Here is a 23,259-nt window from a genome sequence, read left to right as displayed (position 1 = left end):
CCTAACAATCCAATACAACTTATTGGCCCATTGATTTATTGAACAGTATTTATTGACCAACTTGGCATAATGATTCAATTTCCATGATATAATCTTGTTGCTGTCAAATTGACTCATTCGTATTCATAATTACTCAATGAGGATACGCAGAATGACATGAACCGATGTTCGCATGAATACTGTCGGCTTACATAGCAGATGAGAACGGGTACAATTTGGTTCATATGCAAATTCAAATCCTAAAGAAAAAAAAAGGTACCGTTTGGATAAAAAGCGGAAATATGCGTTAAGGTGCGCGTGCCTGCCTGAGTGATGGAGCGACGTTATTGTTTGCGTTCCAGTAGCTTGACGGCGTCCTGGAGGTCTTCCACGCCGGCGTCCACGTCCTCCCTGCTGGTGCTGCGGCCCACGCTCAGCCGCAGGGCGTTGGACGCCACCTCGGGGGCCACGCCGCAGCTCAGGAGGATGCGGGACGGCCTGACGGTGCGCACAAACAAAAATGGCCGTCACTCAATATAGCATCACAATTGGAATAGGGGGGGGGGGGGAGTCGTATCGAGGGATCTTTGACACCCATTTTTTTCCACAGCGATATCAGTACTCCGATACCAAGAAGGTGTGCTAAGTCACGCCACCTGTCTCCGTGGTCCGAGTGGCAGGCGGCGCCGACGCTGGCCAGCAGCTTCTTGCAGTGCGACAAAACTCGCCAGCCTGAGGCAGAACCAGATCAATCAAAAGTTGTTGTTTTTTTTTTATGATCCCAAAGCAGCTCGGAAGGCGGTCGAGAGGACACCTTGTAAGCCGGGACCCAGGATGGACACGTTGCACGTGTTGGGCAGGCGGTCGGAACCCTGGAAATGGTTGTTGAAGTGCAGCTTGTCTTTGAAGACGGCCTGCCAGGGGAACACATCATTTGCATATTCAAATGAATGCAAATGACATTCATTCATTCTGGCACCCCCAAAAAAAGGGAACTCATTTGTTGTCCCATTTTAATAATGAAAAGTTTTTCAAGCCACTGATAGGAAATGGTTGAGTTTGCCAGAAGCAAAACAGCAAAAATGTCTTTTGGGAAAAGGGGATCGTGTTTATAAATCAAAAAAGTCACTCTTGAACCACTTCTGTATCAAAATTACTTTTATTTTTCTGTAATGTGAAATTGATGACCAAATGTATGTTTGTTGTTTTGCTTTGTTATATCTGAAAAAGTTACAAAAATAAAGTTTGAAAAAAAATCTAAATCCAGAAAGTGAAAAAAAACAAAAAACTTTTTTCAATAATGTCATCATTTTGTAAGCAAATCAGAAATTGGAAATGGAGTGCAAAAAAATAATCATATATTTGTATAGATTTGATTTTAACGCCCCATCCAAACCAACCTTAAGGCGTTCCTCCAGGTATTCTCTCACGTGCAGCATGTGACTCTCGTGGTCGGACAGACGAGCCGTCACCAGTTCGGCAGCCTAAAAGACACAAAGAAATGGAATAAATTAAAGAAGATCATAGAAAAACTAAAAATATTTAGGAAATCATTTGGATGTGTGAACAGGTGATTGTGACTTCAGTTCAGTGACGTCAGCATAAACGTATGGAAAGAAAATATAATAGAAACGATTGAATAGTAAATAACGCCATTAATGAAATGCTCCTTACATACACAAATGATTTTGAGGGCAACCCAACAATACTGAAGATAAACATGCAAGTTGCTTTAACTAATAAAACAAATATCAACAAATATTTCCCCTGAAAACATACCTTTCCCAGCCCAGCAATCATCGGTGTGTTTTCTGTGCTGCCATTTTAAAAGCAAAGACAGTAAGATTAGTTGACTCCCTTATTTATGAATACAGAAATAGGGCCCGACCAATTAATTAATTATTGTCCTTCAAACATCAGCCAAAACAATCGGCCAAATTGGACAAAATGGCCGATTACATTCCCCTTAAAACATTATCGTCGTAGAAAAACGAAGTTTCCGACGCTGTGAAAGTACCCTGAATGCACCATTTTGCTTCCGTAGCATTAGCAACTAGCAAGTGTGTAGCGTATGTTATTCTGGTTATTCTGTTGTCCCTTAAGCGTCCTTGAAGTTGTTTAATGACACCGCGGTTGGACTTAACTGTAAAACTAAAACACACGACGTTAAGAATTACATCCACCACATATTGTAATACAAAACATGCTTTGTTTCTAAAACATCGCTAGCCTAGCGCTAATGTTAAAAACGAAGGGAGGATCCCGTTCGAATGCTAACAGGAAGTTAGCATCGACTTCGGGAGTGTTTTTCCGTCAAATAACGAATATTCACACACAAATGCTGTGGGAACACAATAACACTGCGGAAAGGTACAAATTGTTCCCAATATGTGAAAAACGAGTTATTTTAATAGAATTCAATCACAACTTTCTTCTGTACTCGCTTTTAGTGTGTATGCCATGGATGCACGGCACCACACTGCCCCCAAAAGGCTAAAACGCACAGTAACAGTCAGTATTTGATCTTACTGGTTTTTCAGTTGCTATTATTTTAGTATATTCTATTCTTATTTCACTTTTATTGTTTTATTTTGTCATTGTCCTTTCAAGTTGATATTTCAACAATTCAAAGACTTTCTTTTCTCAAAATACAAGGATGCAAACATCCAAGGATATATTTTTAAATAATCGGCAGATTGTAATCGATATTTTTTTCGACTAAAAATCGGCATCGGCCTCAAAAAATGCATATCGGTCGGGCCCTAACATAAGCACACAAAAGGCACCACTGTACTCATGTTACATTCACAAAAAGTTCTAAAATGACAGCATGATACCCGGGTCGAAAGTTCCTCTCCTGCCCGCCGCCAAACAACATTGGAATGAGGGGTGTTTTCCCCTCGAGGTCGTTCACAAACAGCGCACCGATGCGGGGCCCGTAAAACTAAAAAAAAATAAAATAAACTCATTATCATCTGATTGAGCTTTTATGACAAGTGTTCACACGCTGCTGACCTTGTGACCCACGATGGTGAGGTAATCCACACCCAGATCCTTGACGTCCACAGGGATTTTCCCCAGGGCTTGCGCGGCGTCCGTGTGGATGAAGACACGCACGCGCGCGTCCTCTTGCTTCAGTGATCGAACGCGCTGTGAGATCTCGCGGACGGGCTCATTTCAAGAAACATGGAAGAACATTCAGCCTATTTTGAAAGCCATGGTATTTGCCACAAAATGGCTGCTCTAAAGCAAAATGGCCGACTTCCTGTTGCATTTTGGACATTCGACAAGATCTTTTTGGGTGTGTTCTATTAACTCATTCAAACCCCCCAAAAAATCTGCCATTATATGGCCCCAAAAACATATTTATATATGTTTTTTTTTTAATACTAGAGCACCAGAGTATAAGAGATCAACCAGGGCCATGTTGCAAAAAAAAGCTCTTTTTGCCAGTGTTTTCGCCAGGAATGTGAATATTGACAAAACATAGCTATTTTCTGCTGCTATTTGCTTCGAAACCGATAGAAATATATATTTTTTCCTGATGAAAGAAGAGACTCCAATCTTTATTTTTCATGTTTTTATAGCAATAGAAGACAATATTCTGTGGGCCTTGCAAAATCAGTTCAAGTCCAGTAAAACAGCCGGGAGCGAAGGGGGTTGCTTCAGTCAAAATGGCTGCCAGTCAGTGAGTTAAGATTGACATATTTGGCCAATTTTGTGATGATTAGTGAAAGCGGTACTTTTTTCCTTACCATGATGGTGCCCGTCTCATTGTTGGCCAGCATGATGGACACCAGGCAGGTATTGGGACGCACGGCGGCGACCACGTGGTCTGCCTCCACGCGGCCCGTCGTCTTCGAAACAGGCACAAAGGTACAACCTGCAATCGGACAAAAAGCTCCGGTTCAGTTCTGAACTTCAACAAAGACAATTGGATTTTCACACCTGCTTTGCCTTCCTTCTGGAGACGCTCGGCCGCCAGTTTAACCGAGTCGTGCTCCACGTCGGAGGTGATAATGTGCGGCAGGATTCCGTCACCTCCGTCTTTGGCACCACCATGATGCCGCCTGAAATACTCGATGGCGGTGTGGAGGACCATGTTGTTGGCCTGCAACGAGCTGCGTTACTCGATTTTCTCAAACGTCAGCAGGGGAACGTGTCGGTCGGCAGTACCTCGGTTCCGCCTGAGGTGAAAATGATGTCCCTGGAGTCGCCTCCGACCATTCTCGCCACATTCTCCCTGGACTGAGTAATGATGGCCTTTGCTTTCATGCCTTAAAAGGGAAATTTGCATTAACATGGGAATTTTGTCTCGGAGAATGTGGATTATTGTAAAAAAAAAAAAATCTTTGGAGACTTTTCAAAGTTAGTTTTAAATTCAATGTCACTCAAATTGTATATTCAGCAAAATTAGCATCACCTGCAACATAGCTGCTACTTGGGTTTCCCCAGGCGTCCCACATGGCCTCGTAGGTGGCCTGGATCACTTCTGGTGCCAGCGGCGTCGTAGCATTATAGTCCATATATATGCTAAATCAGTAACCTTATTAGTAATTAGCATTAGAAGTGAGATTGACAGAGCAGTTTTGAAGGTCCCACCTGTCGTCGTTCTTTTCGGCATTACAGAACTCTCTTCCATGTCCGGGGAATGTGCCGGCATTGCATTGATTAGACATCTCCTGGAGTGATAGCACTTTTTAAGATTAAGATTCCAAAACTTTTTTTTTTTTTTTGTAGGAAGCAGGAACAGGTTAATGGTATTTTTATTCACTTCAATGGAGACCAATGTTTTGCGTTACAAGCATGGTCACAACACCAATTAAACTCATATTTCAAGGCACTGGTGTCCTGTAAAAAAAAATAAAAAATAAAAAAAACGTAACAAAAAACCACAACAACGCCCGACAAGTACCGCTCCAATATGGCTGCAGTAAACGTACGTGCGTAACGCTTACGTCATCCGAGCGCGCCATGTTCAAGATGCATTCAGGAAAGGAAATTGAGGCAAAACATCACTGATGCACGAAATTAAAAAGTAGGGCAAAAATAATTATCATGACCCACGTGTCAACATCAAATCATATTAAAAACGTGATTATAACATAACTCAAAAGACGTATTTGTCAACATACCTGTAATTAATAGTCTTGATGACACATTGTGAAAACTGTAACATTTAGTACCAAAAACAAACAAAGCCAAGGTATAATTTAAAAGTGTCACGGTCACGACTACTTAGCGACTTTCAAAAATGTCAACTTAAAGTCAAGTGTTTTAAACGAGTTTTGCTGGTCGCTACAGTTGCTGACGTGCAGCGAGTTCGACGTGTACCTGCTAGCACAATTAAATTATCCATTCAATACTCGTACAATATGTTCAACATCGATGCGCCGCGGCAGGCTCAGTTGCTCATCTTCATCTCTGACCTTGTCAAGTGATGTCAAATTGTCCCGGGGAAAGTTTTATTGCGTTTCACTCGCGTCAATCATCTGCTAGCAAAACGAAAGCAGAAACCCGTGAAGAGTAGTCTCTCTTGGGGTTGCCAGGTTTGACGAATTCTGCAGAGCGGTCGTTCCGGTTTCACCACCACACGTCTGTTCATTTAATCGATGTGTTTGCTTTTCACACGCTTCAAAAATATAACCATACGCAGTATAACGTAATATCGGCTTGAAATTGCATATCCAAATAACGATTTACGGTGCAGGAATGGCAGCTAATGTGTACCTCTGGCAACCCAAAACAATGAAATGTGCTGTTTACGTTGCCAGAGTTCATGAAAACAACTAAACAAAGCAGTAGTACAACTAAATAATTTGCTACTACTAGTGGTCCTAGTAGTAGATTTGCTATCGCGTGTAGGGTGATTTAATCATTTATATGAATTTTTAAAATGCAGCCTGGGTTGCCAGGTTTGATAAACAACGTCGCTTATTAATTTTTTTAGCCCATTCAGGTTTATTTAAATTAATTTGTTAGGAAAAAAAATGGTTGTCAGAATTTAAAAAAAATCATTCAATCTAAAGGACATGTTTTATATATATTTTTTTCAATTCAGTCCAAGGTACTATTTTAATGTTTTACATGGTGTTAAAGAATGTCTGAAAAAAGCTGGCAATGAATGACATAATCATGTAAAAAAAAAGTTTGGCACACTAACATGTAGTAGTTTCAACATTAACACTGAGGTTATAGGATAATAAAAAAGAAAAAGACTTAGCGGAATTTATTGCCCATAACATTTTATAAATTTGTACCAAAAAAGAAACAATCAGTTCTTAAAAATTAAACTCTGGTGTTGTACTCCAAAATTAAATCAAACTGAGCCGTACATGGCAAAACAATGTGATTGTTTTGCACACCACTAGAGGGAGCCCATGTACTACTAGTACAGTACCATACTGAGAATCAAACTGTTCTGTGCATCTCAACAGACTAAAAAAATAACTGACGCCATGTACGTGTTGCATCACTATTTTATTTTTATTCCATAAATGACAATGTGTTTCAGTGCAAACACACACGCACAAACATTTGGACGCTTAACTCCGACACTCGAAAAAAGACGCACACTGAACTCGTACAGCCCATTTACAGTAAGATCGCGGCCGCTTGTCATGATACACGCCGTTCACAGCAATCGTGTTTATTATATACAATGCAATGTCTTTTTTTTTTTTTTTTCCTCGAGAAGGAAAAGAAATGTGGAAGCACACAAATGGCCATTTTTCATTCAGAGCAGAGGGCGATAGAAAATGGATGACGGGCCAAGGGATGTATTCTAATAAACAACAATGGTGCCGCACACAAATAAGTACACACTTTGAAGTGCGTGAGGTCATACGGGAGCACACGCGCGCACGCAAGCACTTCAGTAGCGGGTTGTAGCTTAAAAATGTGGTTTTGTACATTCAGTGTTGAGTGACTGCAACAACTTTGGTTGGTGACACGCATGAAAAGGCCTGATGAAAACGTGACGGCGTCGAGCGCAGTTGCATTGACAAGGAACATGCAAAGTTGTCAAAATGTTGCATATGAAGTGGACATGTACAGGATGTGGGCTTAAATGCTTCCAAATGTGCGATAAACATTGGTGGCGAATTCAAGTCCAGAAAGTAAAAACCCTGTCACAGTTTGGCTTTAAGCTCCAGGTGCTAGCAGGTAAACGAGCACCGTGGGAGTTAGCTAGGCCGCTAGCCGACTAGCTAGCTAGCTAGCTAGCATCAATGGCTAAAGCCAAACTGTGGCAGGCTTTTTACTTTCTGGGCCTGGATTTGCCACCTCTGCCGATAGAGAGGGAGGGAGGGGTGTTGGAATTGGGGGAAACAAGTGGATTTTTGGCCAGTGTTTTTTAAACATTCATTTCAGTGAAGTTATTTTAACTTTAATGGCAATACATTTTAATGTAATTGTTATTGAGGTACATTTTCTTTATTTAACAAATGTTCAATTGTAAATTATTCCTATATTTAAGTGCAGTGTTAATGTTCAGATTTTAGTTTTTTAATCCAGTACAGTATGTTTTTTTTTTCAACTGGTACAGTTCATTCTTTTAGTTTATTTTTATTTGAACAAGAATCATTATTTAACAACTTTTTTTTACTTTTATTTCCCCCTATTTTAGCACAGTGTACTATTCTACTTTATTTGGTGGTACTCGGTGTAAAATGTTGGACAACCATTGCGCTAGAATGTAAAAAGTATTTTTTGTGAACGTGCACTCGGGTTGACTGACCTGGCGCGCGCTCAAAGTGGGCATTTATATTAAATATGAAAGTTAGAATTTTGGTAGGCTAAAATCGAGTTCAGCAGAACCTCCTCAATCCCTTAAAAATGGGAATTTTAAAAGTTTGCAAAGATATTTCGTCATATGTGATGTCACGCGGGATTTTGGCAAATTATTTTAATTTATTAAATGTATGAATATGAGTATAAATGTGATTCTAAAAAAAAATAATAATAAAAAATGTGAATTGTACATAATAAATAATATAAAATGTAACTTAAAATGGAACAAATCCTATTTTGCTTTGGAGGTTTCTGCTGTGTTCAAAATTGAGATTATTGTGAGATTATAGCCAACTCGATGATAACACATGATGATGATGATGATGATCAGGATGAAGAGCACAAATAGCAGCGTGAAGGTTGTCTGATAGAACGCAACCGTGAGGCACTACATGTCATCCATATGCACTTTGTACACTATACTATATTTATAATTTGATACTACTTCCTACTGGCCTGACAACTCACGAGGGGATTCATTCAAGTAAAAGTGTGATTGCGTTTTATTTAAAAATAAATAAATAATAAAAATTAAAAAAAAAAAAAAACAACATGGGAGGGAGCGCCTTACAAAGTGCCGTGTGCAGAAATTGCACCACTTTACAAATATACTGTAAACGTCTTTGTCAATGATTAAATACATGCAGATGGAAATAAATAGAAAAAAAATAAATAAGAGAGCGCAAGTTGGAAAACGTGAAGATGAACGTGGGCGTCGTCGCTGTTTTGTTGTGCGTGTGCAGATGTGCAAACATGGAAGGCAGCGTGTGAAAAAGTTGCTTGGAGAAATTTGAAGAAGAAGAGATATCAGTTCAAGATATGCATTTTTTTTTTCCCCCCGGACAGACAAAAGTAGTAGGACACACTTGGTTTGGTTTGTGTCCAAAAATGCATGCTGGACGATAAAAAAAAAAAAAATCACAATCTGAGACACGTTCCAACATTTCTTCGACGATGTTTGGTTCTAAAATACTTTCCAAATTGTCCCGATTGCTTTCTTCCAATACTTTTGTAGTGACTCAAATGTTCATACTTCTTCGGTATTGACATACAAATTGCAAACTTCTTACTTCCTGGGTGTTCCAACTCTTTTGTAAAGCGCCGAATGCTCGTGAACGGCGCAAATTTGTGTCTGCGAACATCTTTTACGGACGCTGACGAAAACGCAAACTTCGCTACGTTGCCAAGCCTTCGCCGCTCGGCGAGATACTAGCGTCAATACGACGGGTTTCCGCTTCATGGGTGTCCCAATACTTTTGCCCAAGCTCAATTTGTCTTTCTTCCCGCGTGTCCCAATACAAGTCCACGCACACGCACACGTACGCACACACGTAGGTAACGTATTGTATGTATAAGGCCGGATGCGCCACTGACACAACTACATGACATCACCACACACGTCTGGAGTCGGACTACTGGACTGATTAGAAAAGTCCTGACACAAGATGGCGTCGAAGGAACGCTAGCGGGGGGGGGGGGGGGGGGAGATGGCGGCGGCGGCGGCGGTGGTGGCGGTGGTGGAAAGGGAGAGGGGACGGGTGGTCTATGTACATCTCAAGTCTTTTCCATCACATCCTCATCTGTCCCACTCGTCTTCGGGACAACTTGGATCTGCGGGACAGAGGCCAAATAGCATGTTAGCATTGAATCTAGCATGCTAGCAATCTATCAATGCCATCTTGATCGATACGACTCCATGGAGGTTTAAGCTATTTCTAATGGTGCCTTAGCACTTTCTCGACGTAGGTTGATATCTTGCTATACGCTAGCATGTCAACTACTAGTATGTTAGCATTATATCTAAAATGTTAGCATTTTGATTATCTTTATTTGTAGTAGAAATACTACACACAATATCCTTATTTATCTGCCTTAACGCTTTCTCTACTCTGGTTGTTATTATATTAAACATTACCGTGGCAATTATTAGCATTTTATCTTTAATGTTAGCATTTTAACAAGCCTCTTTTTTATTTTTCTAACTACAAAGGGACGTAAAAACCTCATGGATCTGCCTTAGCACTTTCTCTATTCGATTGATATCTTGCTGTGTGTCAGCATTTTTAGCTAACATGTTAGCATTTGATCAACTATCATTTTTTATGGTATTTTATTATTTGTTAGTATTTTATGAAGGGATGTAAAATCTGCCTCAGTGCCTTTTCAAATGACATTGCTAGCTTTGCTATCTGTTAGCACGCCAAATGTTAGCATTTGTCACGATACCTGAGCATATTTAGATAATATGTTCGCATTTGATCTGTCGTTTGTTGTAGTACTTACAGGGTGGAATGGAAAAAAAAATATTGTGCTGCCTTTATGCTGTTCTCACGTTGCTATCTTGCTAACTGTTATCACAGCAACTATTAACGTGTTAGCATTATCTAGAATGTTAGCATTTTTACTAATTCTCATTTGTAATCCAACTACAAAGAGGAATGAAAATAAGGTACCTTAGCGCTTTCTCTATTCAGGTTGATATCTTGTATGTTAGCATTTTTAGCTAACATGTTAGCATTTCTATCTAACTTAGCATTTGATCAACTGTCATTTTTTTATGGTACACAAGTTCAGGGATGGGATATGAAATGTGCCCGAGTGCCTTTTTTTTATCCTTCTATCTGTTAGCACGGCAAATGTTAGCATGTTAGCATCTGTCGCGATACCTGATAGTCCCCGCCAGGAGAGGATTGAAGGCATACAGCCAGTCGTGCATGTCTTTGTCACTTGTGGCCTGAAGCAATATTCCGCGGTGGTCCGTGCACACGGCAAACGTGTTGGGGGTCTGTCGGAGACAGAAGAAAAATAACAAAAGGAGTGACAGGACGCCGGCGAGTTGTCAATCGCGAATCAGTAGGAGACGGTGGGTCGCACCTTAAGCATGGCCTGCTGGTCTTCGCTGTACTCCACCTGCGCCGAGGACAGGTTGAGGATGGCGCGCTCCACGCCGTCGCGCTCCGTGTTGTAGATGTAGACGTACGGCCGGCGCACCACCACGTAGCGCTTCACCCAGCCGTTGGTGTGAGGCTCCAGGAAGTGCAGGTAACCCTTCTTGGACACGATGGGGCTGCCGGGACGGAACCGCGTCGTTACCTCCACCAGGGAACGTTTGTGTCTGCTAAATTGTTGAGTCTAACGGACCGCCTCACCTGACTCGGATCTCTTGGATATCGGGGACGAATCGACGTATGCGAGGTTTCCCTTCTGAGGCTGCGCCCGTGCACTTGCCGTCCGGCTGCGCGTCGGGAATCGGACTTACGACACGAGAGAGAGGAGCAGGAGGTCTGCGGAAAAAAATGAAACATAATCCCATCATATACGCCTTCATGTCTATAATTTACAACGCGGGCGTATTTAGGGCTGACCTGAGATCGGCGTTGCCATAGCAACCCTCCACCAGGGAAGGGCAGGTGGACGAGGGCGCGATGGTGCTGAGGGTGGAGATGGAGGCGGAGTCTCTCAGCGTGGTGACGGACATCTCCGAGATCTGCAACAAGCGCGCGCAGGTGTGTTATGTTGGGGTCATCGTGGCAGGAAGTGGCCGCGGAGTGCAACAGGAAGTACCTTGCTTTCACTGGCGCTGACGCACACGTGAGTGTACTCTCTGTCGAAGGAGTGAGCGAGCAGCCGCAGACACTGTGTGGAGAAAAAAAGTGTACGATTTGATTGGACATTGATCAATTATGGTAAAATGGTGCAGGTCAATTTTGGAATTTAGATTTACATTATTGAATTTTATTTTAAGCATTTTGTTTTAATTAACTCATTCACTCGCAGCCATTTTTACTGAAGCAATCCCCTTCACTCCCAGCTGATTTTGACCGATTTTGCAAGGCCCACAGAATATTCTGTTCTATTGCTATAAAATCATGGAACCTATCAAAAGAAAGATTAGAGTCTCTTTTTTCATAAGAGGAAAAAAAAACCTTGATTTTTATCTGTTTCCGTTTTGCAGCAATTAGCATTAAAATATAGCCAAGTTTCCTCATTATCCACAAATTTATTTAGAAATGTGAGTAAATGAGCTTTTTTTTCAACACGGCCCCTGGTTGATCTCTTTTGCTCTGCTGCCATCTGCTGGCCGTTTGTGTAATGACTGCCATTTCTTCAACCGTTCTTTGCGGTTGACAGCCTTCTGTATGCTCTAGCATTAAAAAACAACAACATAAAAACGTATAAATACATCTTTGGGACACGTAAAACATTTAAAATAGAACATATTTATACATTTTTGGGAGCAAATGAGTTAAAAGTTATATGGCGTTTGCATGTATTGTTGCCCCGTGTGTATTTTGTAATATGCATGCTAATTTCCATGACGTTTTGCATTCTATGTTAGCATCAAGCTCATGGACTTTGGTGTGATGAAATGATTGACGAGCAGTGAGAATAAGTGCTGAGGAATACTTTGAAAAAATTACGTTTTGATCATTTATGTGTGCTTTCATGAATGTGTTTAAAAAAAAACATGTTTAATTAAAGTCACGATATTCATGTTTATTTTTCTAAAACGAGAGAAGTGGGAATGTGGCCGACCTTGGTGGCGAGCTCCCGTTGCCTCTCGGTGGTGATTTCGGACGCAGCGCAGACTTCTGACTCGACCCTGGCGGGCGGAGACGGGTCGTCGGGCTCCTCTTCCGCCGGCTGCCGAGCCCCCCGGCCCGCCAGCAGTACGGTGGACTCCAACTTCTCTCGCAGGAGCAGGAAATGTTTGGTCTTCTCCACCTAACGGACAAAAACAAACATCAAGCTGAGTTTGGTCATCGCATTTTCTTGCATTCAAGCATCCCAAATATGGTCGCGCACATCCTGAAGCAGGCTGAGCTTGTCGAGCTCCCATTGGTGCTCCAGGATGAGGCTGTCGCTGCGTGGCCGCCATCCGGCCAGGTTCTCCTCGCCGCGGACGTACGCCACCGACGTGTCCAGCACTCGCCGCCTGCGCCGCTGCATGCCCGGACTCCCCGCGTCCGCCAGGTTGCACAGGCTCAGCTCGTACACGCCCGTCACGCGGTTTCTTGCGGGGGTGGGGGGGGGGAAGATGATGTGACGTAGCGTTTAGGGCAAAGACAACATTTACAACAACAACAGAAATGTGAAAGCTGACTTTCATGCAAAAAAAAAAGTCAACTCTCACTCGAAAAAATTGATCAGTCAAAAAAATGGCTCATGCTATTGCGTTTTATTTTGCTTTGTGTGCAAGGTTTTTGTTTGTGAATGAGAGCACTTTTGATACGTGTTTTTGTGTGTGCTTGTGTGTTCTAGTCTGAGAAAGGGAGAGAGTTTTTTGGCGTATGTGTGCCTGTGATTGGGAAAGAGGTTTTTTTTGTGTGGGAGTTTATTTGTGGGAGTTAACTCTTTGACTGCCAGACGTTTTCAGAAAAGGGATGCCGTGGGTGCCAGCCAATTTAAGCATTTTGACTGATCTTTCAAGGTCCACAGAAGATTATGTGTTTGGACTATGGAAACACACATACTACCAAATGAAAGATTGGACTCTCATCTTTCATCAGAAAAAAAAGTTTGTTTCTACCTTATTCCGTTTTTCAGTAATCAACAATAAAAAATGGTTAGTTTCACCTCTGTTTTGAAACAAACGTCTTTTAACGTCTTTGGCACTCCTCCATAGGATTTTACTAAACGTTATTTAACGTTTTTGGCAGTCAAAGAGTTAATATATTTGTGTGGGAGAGTTTGTATGAGTGAGGGTTGTTTTTTTAGTGAGAGTGATAATGAGGGAGTGCGGACGAGAGAGAGATAGCGAGTTTTCAGTTTCACAGGAGTTTTTTGGCATGTGAGTTTTTTTCTTGTGGTTAGTGAGAGGTGAGAGAGGTTTTCGTGTGAGTGTGAGTGAGGACTATTTGGTGTGCGTGTAAGTCTGTGTGCCTTTTTTATGTGTGAGAGTATTTTGCTTGTGTTTATGATTTGAGGTGGCTTCCATTTACATGCAAAATTTTGACTCTCACACATAACTTGACTCTTACAGGGTGAGTTTTTTGTGGGTGTGAGATTTATTTATTTATTATTATTTATTCAGTTTTGAACTTCCATTCACAAACAAATTCTGACTCTACTTAAGAGTACGGAGGTTTTTGAAGGCGCAAGAGTTTGTGTTGTGTGTGAGAGGTAAATGTTATTTTTGGTTTTAGCATGAAGGATTGTGTGTAAAAAAAAAACTCACCCATCCGCTGCTCTCAGGCTTCCGGTGCCGAAAAGATTGCGAATGGAGCGCGAGGCGGACAGTTTGGTGTCACGAGAGTAGAAGACCATGCACACGTCTTTGGTCACCACCGCCGGCTGCGTGCATTTCTCCAGCTGACAAAACGCAAACGACATTGCGCGCTGTCAATCCATTTGCGTACACGCCTGTTTGTCCATTCACACAATTATGACTCAAGGGTCACCTCCAAGTAAGCTGAGAGCGTCATGTAGATCTTTTCGCCGTAGGGGGTGACTCTGTTGAGGAGCAAGGAGTTGTGCATGGAGCTGTCCCACGCCGCCTCGAAGCGGTAGAACGTCCTGGAGGCGACCAATCGCGCCAGAGACACACACGCCGTCAATCAAACGAGACACTGACAGACGCTATGATATGTTAGTGGTGAAGAAACGATGACATCATGCTGATCGGCTGAGATGAAGCACGAATGAAGATGAGCAAGGAAAGCCGTTTGAGCAGTTTTTACATATCCAGCTTACGTGTACTAGTACTTTCTCTGTCCTCACTAGTAAGACAACTCTAGGCACTAGTAGAATGAATGTGTATTAATAGTAACACTTTTCCACCACTAATGCCACTTTTGGCCTACTAGTGTGCAATTAAACCTTCCTAGGAAATAACTGCTACACTAGTAACACTACGAGGCACAACTAGTACAACATGTGTCATGCACTAGTAGCTTCCTTATCAAAAAGATTAAATAAAGCCTTTTCTAGCATTTTTTCGATTTTTCTCGATATCCAAATTAGGTATTCTAGTAGAACAACTCTGTTAGCGTGCATTAGCTGACATCTGCACGCTCCTAGTATGCACTAGTAGCATGTACTAATAAGCGCTAGATGTTAACTAGTAGAACTTCATAACGTCAGTAGTAGTAATAGTAGCGCACGCTTGTCGACTAGTGCAAACTAATGCCGTTTTCCCTCACTAGTAACTACTAGCGAGGACAAAGGGTGCACTAGTACATGGATCTAAATGCTCAAAGGCCTCCCATAGTCGAATGCGAGTGAGGCAGAGGATCAATACCTCGGATCAAGTCCCCGACGGGAGATGCTGTGAGGAAGAAGAGATGACAGAGGAAGAGGGAGCGTGAGAGAGGAAGAGGTCGGAGGTCGAGAGGCAGGAAGTGAGCCACTGCTACTAGTTCCGTAAATGACATCTTGTGTGAATGCGCTAAAAGCAACAAATGTGCACCAGCACCCCGACCCCCTCGTGCAAAGCCGGCCATGCAGACAACATATCAATTTGGCGTATGGAGAGAAACACTGGCAACAAACAGTGACACAGGTGGCGCTGATGAGCAAACGACCATGAGGGCACATATGAGAAGATGAAAATACGATACAGTGAACCCACGCTGGATTGCAGTTCATCCCTTTTTTTCTCTTTTTACGTTTACTTGCGCATTATTCTGTATCCGCGCTCGTACAATTTTTGGTGAACTCACCCATCTCTGCCATAGCATCTACATATGTTAACATTGAGCTAGCTTGTTATTGTACAGTTCTGGGGAAAATTAAAGAGACCATAGACTCACTGAGCCACTTTATGGCATTTTGTTTTTTTGCAAATAAATGCTCCAAATGATAATATTTGTATTTGGAATTTGAGAGTTATGTTGTCAATAGAAAAAAAAAGTTCATTTCAAAGTCAAAAAAAAGTTTTTCCCAGGGTTGTATGTTTGTATCTTATTCCGTACGTTATCTCCCGCAATAAACGGGGGTTCACTGTACATAAATAAAATGAAATATACCTAGGCATGTCCGAATCAAGAAACTGTCTGCAAAAAGCAAATCATTTAAAAAAGTTTAAAAAAAAGAACATTCCATTAGTGGTCTGGAGGGAGAAAAACATTAGCAGCCATTCAAATATTTCATGTTAGTTCCTCACAGAGGTGGCAAATCCACTGCCGCAGTTTTGCTTTAGCCCCAGGTGCTAGCTAGCTAGCGAGCTAGCTCCCATGGTGGCTGTTTACCTGCTAGAGAGCTAGCATCCTGGGCTAAAGCCAAACTTTTTATTATTTTTGGGGGGCTTAAGCCAAACTGTGGCAGGGTTTTTACTTTCTGGACCTGGATTTGCCACCTCTGGTTCCTCAATGCACAGCAACGACAGGTTACTGAAGGACAGCCAGTGCGGGCGCGGCTAGGCAGGTAGCTTGGCAAAGTGACAGAATCGGCCACAAAAATAAAAAAAAATCATAAATTAAAATGAGCTTGAATTACTCAATATGGTCCACACATCATACTTGCATAAAACTTGGATGTCAAATGGATGTCAAATATAAAACATTCACTTTCATTTTTTTAAGGGAATAAATGTTAAGATTAGCATACGAGGCTAGAGGCATAATAATAGGAAGCATTTTTATGCAAGAGAGTAAATATGAATGTGCTGCATGTTACTTTCTTGCATGGAATTACTTCAAACGACGTTAGTATGATTTTTTTTACAGTAATAATCATACATGCCTCTTGAAATGTAAAAAAAACCAACAACAACATGCAATGCCTCAGACAATGCTAGCAACTATTTTAACATAACATTCTGTATTTTTTGGAAAATATTCTATGAAATTCTTTATAGTTAGGCTTATGTAATTTTTTGACTGAATATTATGATTATGAAATATTAGGCATGAAACGACAATACGTGAAATGACAAACGTGAATGCAAACATGGGAAGCTCGCACAGCTAGCGTGACGTCTCGATATTTTGTCATGGAATGGATGCTAACACCAAATGTACCTGTCGTCGTGCAAGGGCCTGACGTAGCCGGCGGACAAGATATTGAGGGACAGGATGTTGGGATCCACGATGCTGTCGTCAGATTCGGGGGTGTTGCGGAGACGTCCTGGGTTTGAAAACGAGTGTACCAATAAGAAGACACCAAAAAAAATGAAAGCCCAACTGTACGATGTAGCCATAACGTACCCACAACGAGCTCTCGCACGTCTCTCCATTCGATGTCGCCGCCAGACTCGTGCACGATGGTGACGGTGATTCTCCTCTGGAGGCCCTGCACAGCAAAGACGCAAATCCTTGTTCCGACAAAACTACATTTCTATAAAGAAGTCACAATATTATAAAAAGTCAATCTTTTGAATAAAAAAATAAATTATGATTTAAGATGTAATGTATGAAGGGAAAAAATAACAATTCGTGAAAAGTTAGGAAAAAAATGATATGATGAAGACACTGGATTCTTTCAAAATAAACTTTTTTTCCAACACAAAAGACAGAACTAAAGGGACTGACCTGGTGTAGGAGGAAGGTGCCATGACAAGGCATTCCTCCCCTGTGGTCCACCACAGCAGGGATGTAGCTGGAAAAAAAATAAAATAAAAAATAAACAATTTATTTTATTTTGAAACCTCACATCATTTTATTGTGAAGAGACCCTAACAGGAAATTCTTACTCTCCGTTGGCTTCCAGCTCACAGATCTCAAAGAAAACCATCAGGTCGTACTTGCAATGGCACGGTCCTACCTGCGGGCGTGCCACTGTCGTCAGCTTGGTGGCCGGCACTAAACAGGAAGTAGCGCAGGTTAGACAGGAAGTAGCGCTACCTAATCCTACGTGGGAGCAACAGAGGGAATAAGACAGGAAAATGGTCTAGGACGGATAAAGAGAAAATATTACTTACACTTTATTCTCATAACTTTATTGTCTTAAAATCTGTATTTAAAAAATATATATACATTTTTTAATAGTAGCACTTAAAAAACAGACAATTTTCTCTAGATACAATGATTTAAAAAAAGAGGAAATTCAGTTCTGCTTGATTTTACATTCCTGAAATAAATAATACTTTTTCATTATATTATGATTTTTTTTTAGCTTCTTATCTTCTTCTAAGTCAAATATATATATTTTTTAATATTCAGATTTTTTCCTCTTGAAATGTTTAAACTTTCTCCTGAAATATCACATTTTCTTGTAAAAGTTTTTTTTTGTGACAATAAATTAAAAAAAAAAAGACTTTTGAAATCTGACTTGTGTTCCACATTATTTTTTAAAAAATATTGTGAATTTTCGCACACAAAAAAAAATCTCTATTGAGGAAAAAGGGACTTTTTCACATTTTTATCAACTTCAGGAAAAAGTGGCTTTAAAAAAAATATAATGTTCCAATCCAACGTTTTTCACGAAACATCGATTGAAAACACTGGACACATCATTAGGTACACCTGCACAAACACTTTTGATCGACAATTTGCTTCCAATTTGCAGTTGTAATGAAACTTTGTGAGGTATGCAGATGTATCTTATGCTGTGGAATTCATCGCATATGAATGCACATTATGAGCCATTGAACAAAGTCTGCGTGGTCCACGGAAAAAGAGCAGGGGGAGAGAAAACACACGCGACACCAAAAGAGCCAAAATCCAGGTGACCAATCCTGACACAACAAACAAGCTCTCTTTTCTTGTCACTTCACTTATTTGTCACAGTTTCTTCCAAATGAAGCTGGATATTGAGCTGAGCTCTATCTATTAATAATGCCTGTTTGTTTAGAGGAGGCTCAATTTCGGTTGATGAACAGGGATGTGATTTGACCAAAGTGAAATTATCTGAAAATTTAGCCGGGGGTCTGGGGGCCGCTGGCACCCAGCTAGTTCCAGGGCAGTGCCCTGGTGGGGGGACAAGGGGGCCGGAGCTCATGGGTTTTCCGTGTTTTTAAGTACTTTCAATGCACTCACATGACAAAGAAATAGACAAAACAACAGCATAAATTTCCAATGTATATTGAACTATCCCATATAAAATGGCAGTTTTAGTCAACTCAAAATCAGTCACATTCAAAAACATTGGACTGCCTTTGCTTTTAAAAACTATCACTGAGAATATCATCATATCTAACTAATGTGATTACTAAGTTAACACATAAATAATGTTGAAGAGTTCAAATTTCATGAACAAATAATTGTATCGTGACCAAATGAAAAGTAACTCATATTAGAGCATACCACAAATGTCTTTGTTATAGCAGAAGATGTTATCTGTTGGGAGTCATGTGCATACACAATGAACTACTAAAAAAATAAAAAATAAATAAAAAATAAAAAAAATCTGAATTTTTTTTTTTTTTGGGGGGGGGGAGATAAAAAAAATCGGAATTCCGCGAATTAGCGGAAAAATCACATCCCTGGATGAAGCATTGTCACAAAAAGGCTGGACTTACACCACTTAATTGTGAGTCAACAGTAAGTACAATATACTGAAATCAGGCATAGAGTGATCTTGAAATATAAGATTTTTAAAATGAGCATTTTTTTAACCTATTTTTAATTCATTAATGATATTTAATCCTTTTTCTTCTTTCCTGTAATGTTGTTTGACTTTTAGCTTAGTAAGACATGACATATTTCCTCTAAAAAGGATGACAAATTTCTTAAGAAAAAAAAAAAAGAATCCACATCGGACAGGCCCTATTTGCAACAGAAACTAAGTGGGTGACAGTTAAAAAAAAAAAAGCTTTGTGTCAGGATTGTCTGAGATCATCGTGAACCAACCGGGCGTCTGCGCTTTAACAACAGAACAAATGGAGGCGGGCACGGCGGCCCACGCGGGCTCGTTCGCTTCCATCAGGAAGGAAGCGGCCAGGCCCGCGGCGGAGAGGGCGTGGCCTGACAGAGAGTCCACCAACGCCCCGTTGAGCACGTCGGGCACCAGGTAACGGATCAGCTCCAGTGCTTTCTCCTGGCTCTGCTCCGAGTCTGCTGCTCAGCCAACGACACCAACATGTCTGACACGCGGCTGGCGGCGCACTATCACAACATCATCCACAAAACAGACAATGTTGTGTTTGTTTTTTTTAAAAAAATTTTTTACCTGGTTTGGACAGAGGCATCACACGGGGGAACTGTCTCCTGCAGGGCCGCAGTGGACTATGGATGAGGAAGAGTGTGTTAAAGTTGTATTAAAGCTATTAGAAAAGTGAGTGTTTATAATTACCATCTATGCTAATTGCTATTAGCCAGTCAATGGCGTTTCATATTATATGCTAGCATTAAGCTACCTGGGACAAAATTAAATAATAGCTTGGTTGAACATTTGGTTTGGAGAATTTATTTGAATTAAAATAGTATTTTTCTTGTGTTTCTGTGCTGAGTGTGTTCAAGTAGTGGTCTCCAACTTCAAGTCCGCACAAATATTTTATTTATTTTATTTATTTTTAAATTTGTGGGATCAATCGGAAACGAACGTTATCAGCCGGACGGGAACATTATGAATTTGATCATGACTTTATTCATAAGATAAATTCTACACAATGTACCCCACAATCAAATTTTTTTTTTTTGAAACATTTGTATAAAAACAAAAAACACACTCAAATATCAATCCCTTTTAATCAATACTGTATTTTATTGAAGACTCGTTGGCAGCAATTGGTTAGTTTTAACAATTATGCAAAAATGTGTCCAAAATGTTTTTCACTTTCGTTAACTGCTGCACTTTGATGGATTAATTTAAATCAAATCCATTTTCTAATACTTCTGATAAAAATAAAAAAGTGTTACCTGATGACATCTTTACAAAGAGGAAGAAAAGCTTGCTTCTGGTAGTGTCCAAACACCTCAAACACAATCGGCTGAGTGCGGATGTAGTCCACAAACGATTTGGTCACTTCGACGGCGATCTGAAAAACAAACACGAGGCACAATGAAAGCTACCTGAGAACAAAAACCAGCTACGGCACTCCATTATCATTATCATCGTCAGTCGGTTGTTACATTCTGCACGTGGTAAAAGCCCAGCGGGGGTCCACGGCCCGTGTTCTTCAAGGGTTCCGTGGAGAAGGCTTCGTCGTGTCGGTGGATGAAGCTGTGCACAAGAAAAGACCGACACTATAAGACAGCAAACTCAAGCTAAAATCATCAACATACTACTTTTTGAACGAAAACAGTATTATAATTTAGAAAAAATAAATTTGGGGGGGGGGGGGATGTCTTACTTGAACTGGCAGAAGATGTCAGCATACTCAGCGGAGATGTTGGCTGCTTGCAGCACTGTCACACGGAAGGTAAAAATGTTCCCAATTTTCAGATGCTCAGCTGTCACGTCTACTTGGCCGTCCAGTTCCGACTTCCCTGCCGCGTCGTCCTCATCACCGCCAGCTGCGACGCAACAAAACAAACACACATCAGACAACGGCCTTCATCATAGCGGCGTCCCTCAGAGCTCCTGTTCTCTTTTCGTTGCACACGTTTCACCCACTTTCGTGAAATTATAGCACTCATCGTCTCACATGTGTTATTGTTGACTTCGTCCGCCGAGGGTCCCGTCTCCGCGCTCTGCCCCTCGCCCTCCACGATGCGAAGCTCCTCTTGGGATGATACTGCGGTGCGGGACAGGCCCACCGGGCAGGACTCTGACTGAAACTGCAAGGGAGGAAAGGGAAGAAAAAAAGAAGAAGCAAAATCCAGTTAACTCATTTGCTCCCAAAGACGTATTTATACGTTTTTTTAAAAATTACCTTTTTAATGTTTTTTTTTATGCAGCCTCTGAGCTGAAGAGAATGTACGAAGCAATGGTAGTTATTACAAAAACAGCCAGCAGGTGGCAGCAGAGTATAAGAGATCAGCCAGGGCCATGTTGCAACAAGCTGTTTCCCCCCCACTGTTTTAAACAGATTTGTGAATAATGATGAAACACAGCTAGATTCTAATGCTAATTGGATTAATCTTTCTTTTGGTAGGTTCCATGTCTTTATAGCTATAGGCCTCGCAAAATCTAGTAAAACGGCCAGGAGTGAAGGGGGTTGCTTCAGTGAAAATGGCTGCCAGTGAATGAGTTAATCATTTGACGTTCACAGAATCAAGATCTATTTGAGATGGACCATACTAGAGGAAGTCCTCGTACCCCTAGATCCTAACTAGACCCTCGATTGTTTACATACCTTCTCATATTGTTGATCTTCAAAGGAGATCTTGGCAGTGCCCGATTGTCGCACCCCTGAGCCGTAGTCGGGCGCTTCCTCATCGGCTGGGGAGCGGAAAAACAGCAGCATTTTCCAGCCAATCACGCGCAGCTCCTTTACATAGCCCCGCCCCTCCTGTCAGCCTTACCCGATATGGCCTGCACTGCCACGCGCAGAAAGCCCTTCACGTCGCCCTTCTCGCTGACGACGGCCACACGGTGCACCAGCGGGACCGGGTACAGCAGGTTGCTCAAGTACACGAAAGACCTGGACAGGAAATGGAAAGAGAAGGAGGGAAAAAAAAAAGGATACAGTCAAGCGAGCCAAGATGGCAAATCACAAAACAGATAACACTGAGCTGCCAAGCAACCAAACACAAGCTGGGACTGCTCTTGAGCGACGGCCATGGCTGCCCTTTACTGTTGCTTGCACTGCCCGTCTAGAAGATTTGGTTGATTTGGCTTGCTTTCGCTCAGGGAAGACCAAACGGTGGCGCCTTGAGTGCGTGCACCAATTTACGAATGTAGAGCAACTCTGGTATCGTAATTATGTGATTTTTCTCAACAAGAGTTATATGTGAGTATTTCACCAGGAGGCCTCCAAGAGGCGCACCAGATATAAATTGTAATTGCAGCCTGGTATAATAGTTATGCTTCTTTTATCATTAAATGTTGTGCCAACATTAAATAAATATAATGTTGCTTAACTACAGTATAATGAAATTTAAAAAAATTATTTAGCCACTACTGTATAAGAATGATCTATTAATTGCACATCATCTTAAATAACAATATAATTATATATTGCAATTAAATTTTCTTAAGGACATAGCTCTATTTATTTAAAGAAATACAAATTGGCTAGGAAAATAATGGTAACAAAATTATTAATTATATAAGTTCAAAATATAATTATTTACCTCTTTGCAACTAATTCATGGGTAATTTAGTATCATTTTACATCATTTAGTTGACTTTATATTTATGGCATTTTAGCACAAAAAGATGCCGTATAAATTCCACTTAATTAAAGATGCTAATAAATCCATAACAATGACATAAATCAATTGAAAAGGTCACCAAACATATGTATAGAAATCAGTAATTAAACTCTTGTTAAATGTTCATTGTATTATTTAAGATTAATAAATGAAAAATAAATATATAATTGAATACATATTTGTCAAATTAGTTTATTCACATTTAATTACAAACATTATGTAGATAAAAACTGGCATTTTGATGACACTAAAATAATCAATATTATTCCATTACATATCAAACAAACTCATAAATTTGAATATTTGAGATGCTCAATAGAATTATGTAAGATTATATTTTACCACTAAATGA

General features: G+C 40.8%; 2 protein-coding genes across 12 annotated transcripts in view; both read right to left on the bottom strand.

Annotated features, from left to right (window-relative positions):
• Nucleotides 1–30: 30 nt before the first annotated feature.
• Nucleotides 31–5,558, bottom strand: scly (selenocysteine lyase). Of its 3 annotated transcripts, none has more exons than XM_077583864.1 (13): nucleotides 5,409–5,558; nucleotides 4,582–4,661; nucleotides 4,403–4,512; nucleotides 4,156–4,256; nucleotides 3,928–4,090; nucleotides 3,735–3,862; nucleotides 2,995–3,150; nucleotides 2,817–2,923; nucleotides 1,759–1,795; nucleotides 1,380–1,463; nucleotides 794–893; nucleotides 636–711; nucleotides 31–477 (listed from the first exon to the last, which is right to left on the bottom strand). In XM_077583864.1, the coding sequence occupies exons 2-13, from the start codon at nucleotides 4,656–4,658 to the stop codon at nucleotides 324–326; spliced, it is 1,293 nt and encodes a 430-aa protein (XP_077439990.1). In that variant the 5' UTR covers nucleotides 4,659–4,661; nucleotides 5,409–5,558; the 3' UTR covers nucleotides 31–323. The 3 variants fall into 3 exon arrangements, with proteins under 3 accessions (XP_077439990.1, XP_077439991.1, XP_077439992.1); XM_077583865.1 differs by having other exon boundaries at nucleotides 5,352–5,533; XM_077583866.1 differs by lacking the exon at nucleotides 5,409–5,558 and adding an exon at nucleotides 5,115–5,337.
• Nucleotides 5,559–6,440: 882 nt separating this feature from the next.
• kif1aa (kinesin family member 1Aa) overlaps nucleotides 6,441–23,259 on the bottom strand; it is a 39,933-nt gene continuing 23,114 nt past the window's right edge. For 3 of the 9 annotated variants that reach the window (XM_077583490.1, XM_077583494.1, XM_077583495.1), the window contains 22 exons: nucleotides 22,056–22,174; nucleotides 21,887–21,972; nucleotides 21,236–21,368; nucleotides 20,942–21,104; nucleotides 20,721–20,811; nucleotides 20,508–20,626; nucleotides 19,819–19,874; nucleotides 17,402–17,510; nucleotides 17,241–17,307; nucleotides 16,917–17,001; nucleotides 16,731–16,836; nucleotides 15,738–15,764; nucleotides 14,172–14,286; nucleotides 13,949–14,082; nucleotides 12,577–12,784; nucleotides 12,307–12,495; nucleotides 11,335–11,406; nucleotides 11,136–11,257; nucleotides 10,920–11,054; nucleotides 10,645–10,837; nucleotides 10,437–10,555; nucleotides 6,441–9,381 (listed from right to left, as the gene is read on the bottom strand). In XM_077583490.1, the coding sequence (XP_077439616.1) occupies nucleotides 9,339–9,381; nucleotides 10,437–10,555; nucleotides 10,645–10,837; nucleotides 10,920–11,054; nucleotides 11,136–11,257; nucleotides 11,335–11,406; nucleotides 12,307–12,495; nucleotides 12,577–12,784; nucleotides 13,949–14,082; nucleotides 14,172–14,286; nucleotides 15,738–15,764; nucleotides 16,731–16,836; nucleotides 16,917–17,001; nucleotides 17,241–17,307; nucleotides 17,402–17,510; nucleotides 19,819–19,874; nucleotides 20,508–20,626; nucleotides 20,721–20,811; nucleotides 20,942–21,104; nucleotides 21,236–21,368; nucleotides 21,887–21,972; nucleotides 22,056–22,174 (2,491 nt within the window). In that variant the 3' untranslated portion in view covers nucleotides 6,441–9,338. Of the gene's footprint in view, nucleotides 9,382–10,436; nucleotides 10,556–10,644; nucleotides 10,838–10,919; nucleotides 11,055–11,135; nucleotides 11,258–11,334; nucleotides 11,407–12,306; nucleotides 12,496–12,576; nucleotides 12,785–13,948; nucleotides 14,083–14,171; nucleotides 14,287–15,010; nucleotides 15,038–15,737; nucleotides 15,765–16,730; nucleotides 16,837–16,916; nucleotides 17,002–17,240; nucleotides 17,308–17,401; nucleotides 17,511–19,818; nucleotides 19,875–20,507; nucleotides 20,627–20,720; nucleotides 20,812–20,941; nucleotides 21,105–21,235; nucleotides 21,369–21,886; nucleotides 21,973–22,055; nucleotides 22,175–23,259 lie in introns of all 9 variants that reach the window. The other 6 variants (XM_077583492.1, XM_077583497.1, XM_077583496.1 and 3 more) reach the window with 3 other exon arrangements.

Source organism: Vanacampus margaritifer, chromosome 13 (assembly GCF_051991255.1).
Source record: "Vanacampus margaritifer isolate UIUO_Vmar chromosome 13, RoL_Vmar_1.0, whole genome shotgun sequence".
Classification (NCBI taxonomy): domain Eukaryota; kingdom Metazoa; phylum Chordata; class Actinopteri; order Syngnathiformes; family Syngnathidae; genus Vanacampus; species Vanacampus margaritifer.
Note: the sequence above shows the minus strand (reverse complement) of the source record. Positions and strands in the feature narration are given on the sequence as shown.

Coding starts and splice junctions, on each gene's coding strand:
- scly (XM_077583864.1), bottom strand. CDS start 4,658: ATGTCTAATCAATGCAATGCCGGCACATTCCCCGGACATGGAAGAGAG. Junction 3,151..3,734: donor ATGAGACGGGCACCATCATG/GTAAGGAAAAAA, acceptor TCTTGAAATGAG/CCCGTCCGCGAGATCTCACA. Junction 478..635: donor CACTCGGACCACGGAGACAG/GTGGCGTGACTT, acceptor GCGCACCGTCAG/GCCGTCCCGCATCCTCCTGA.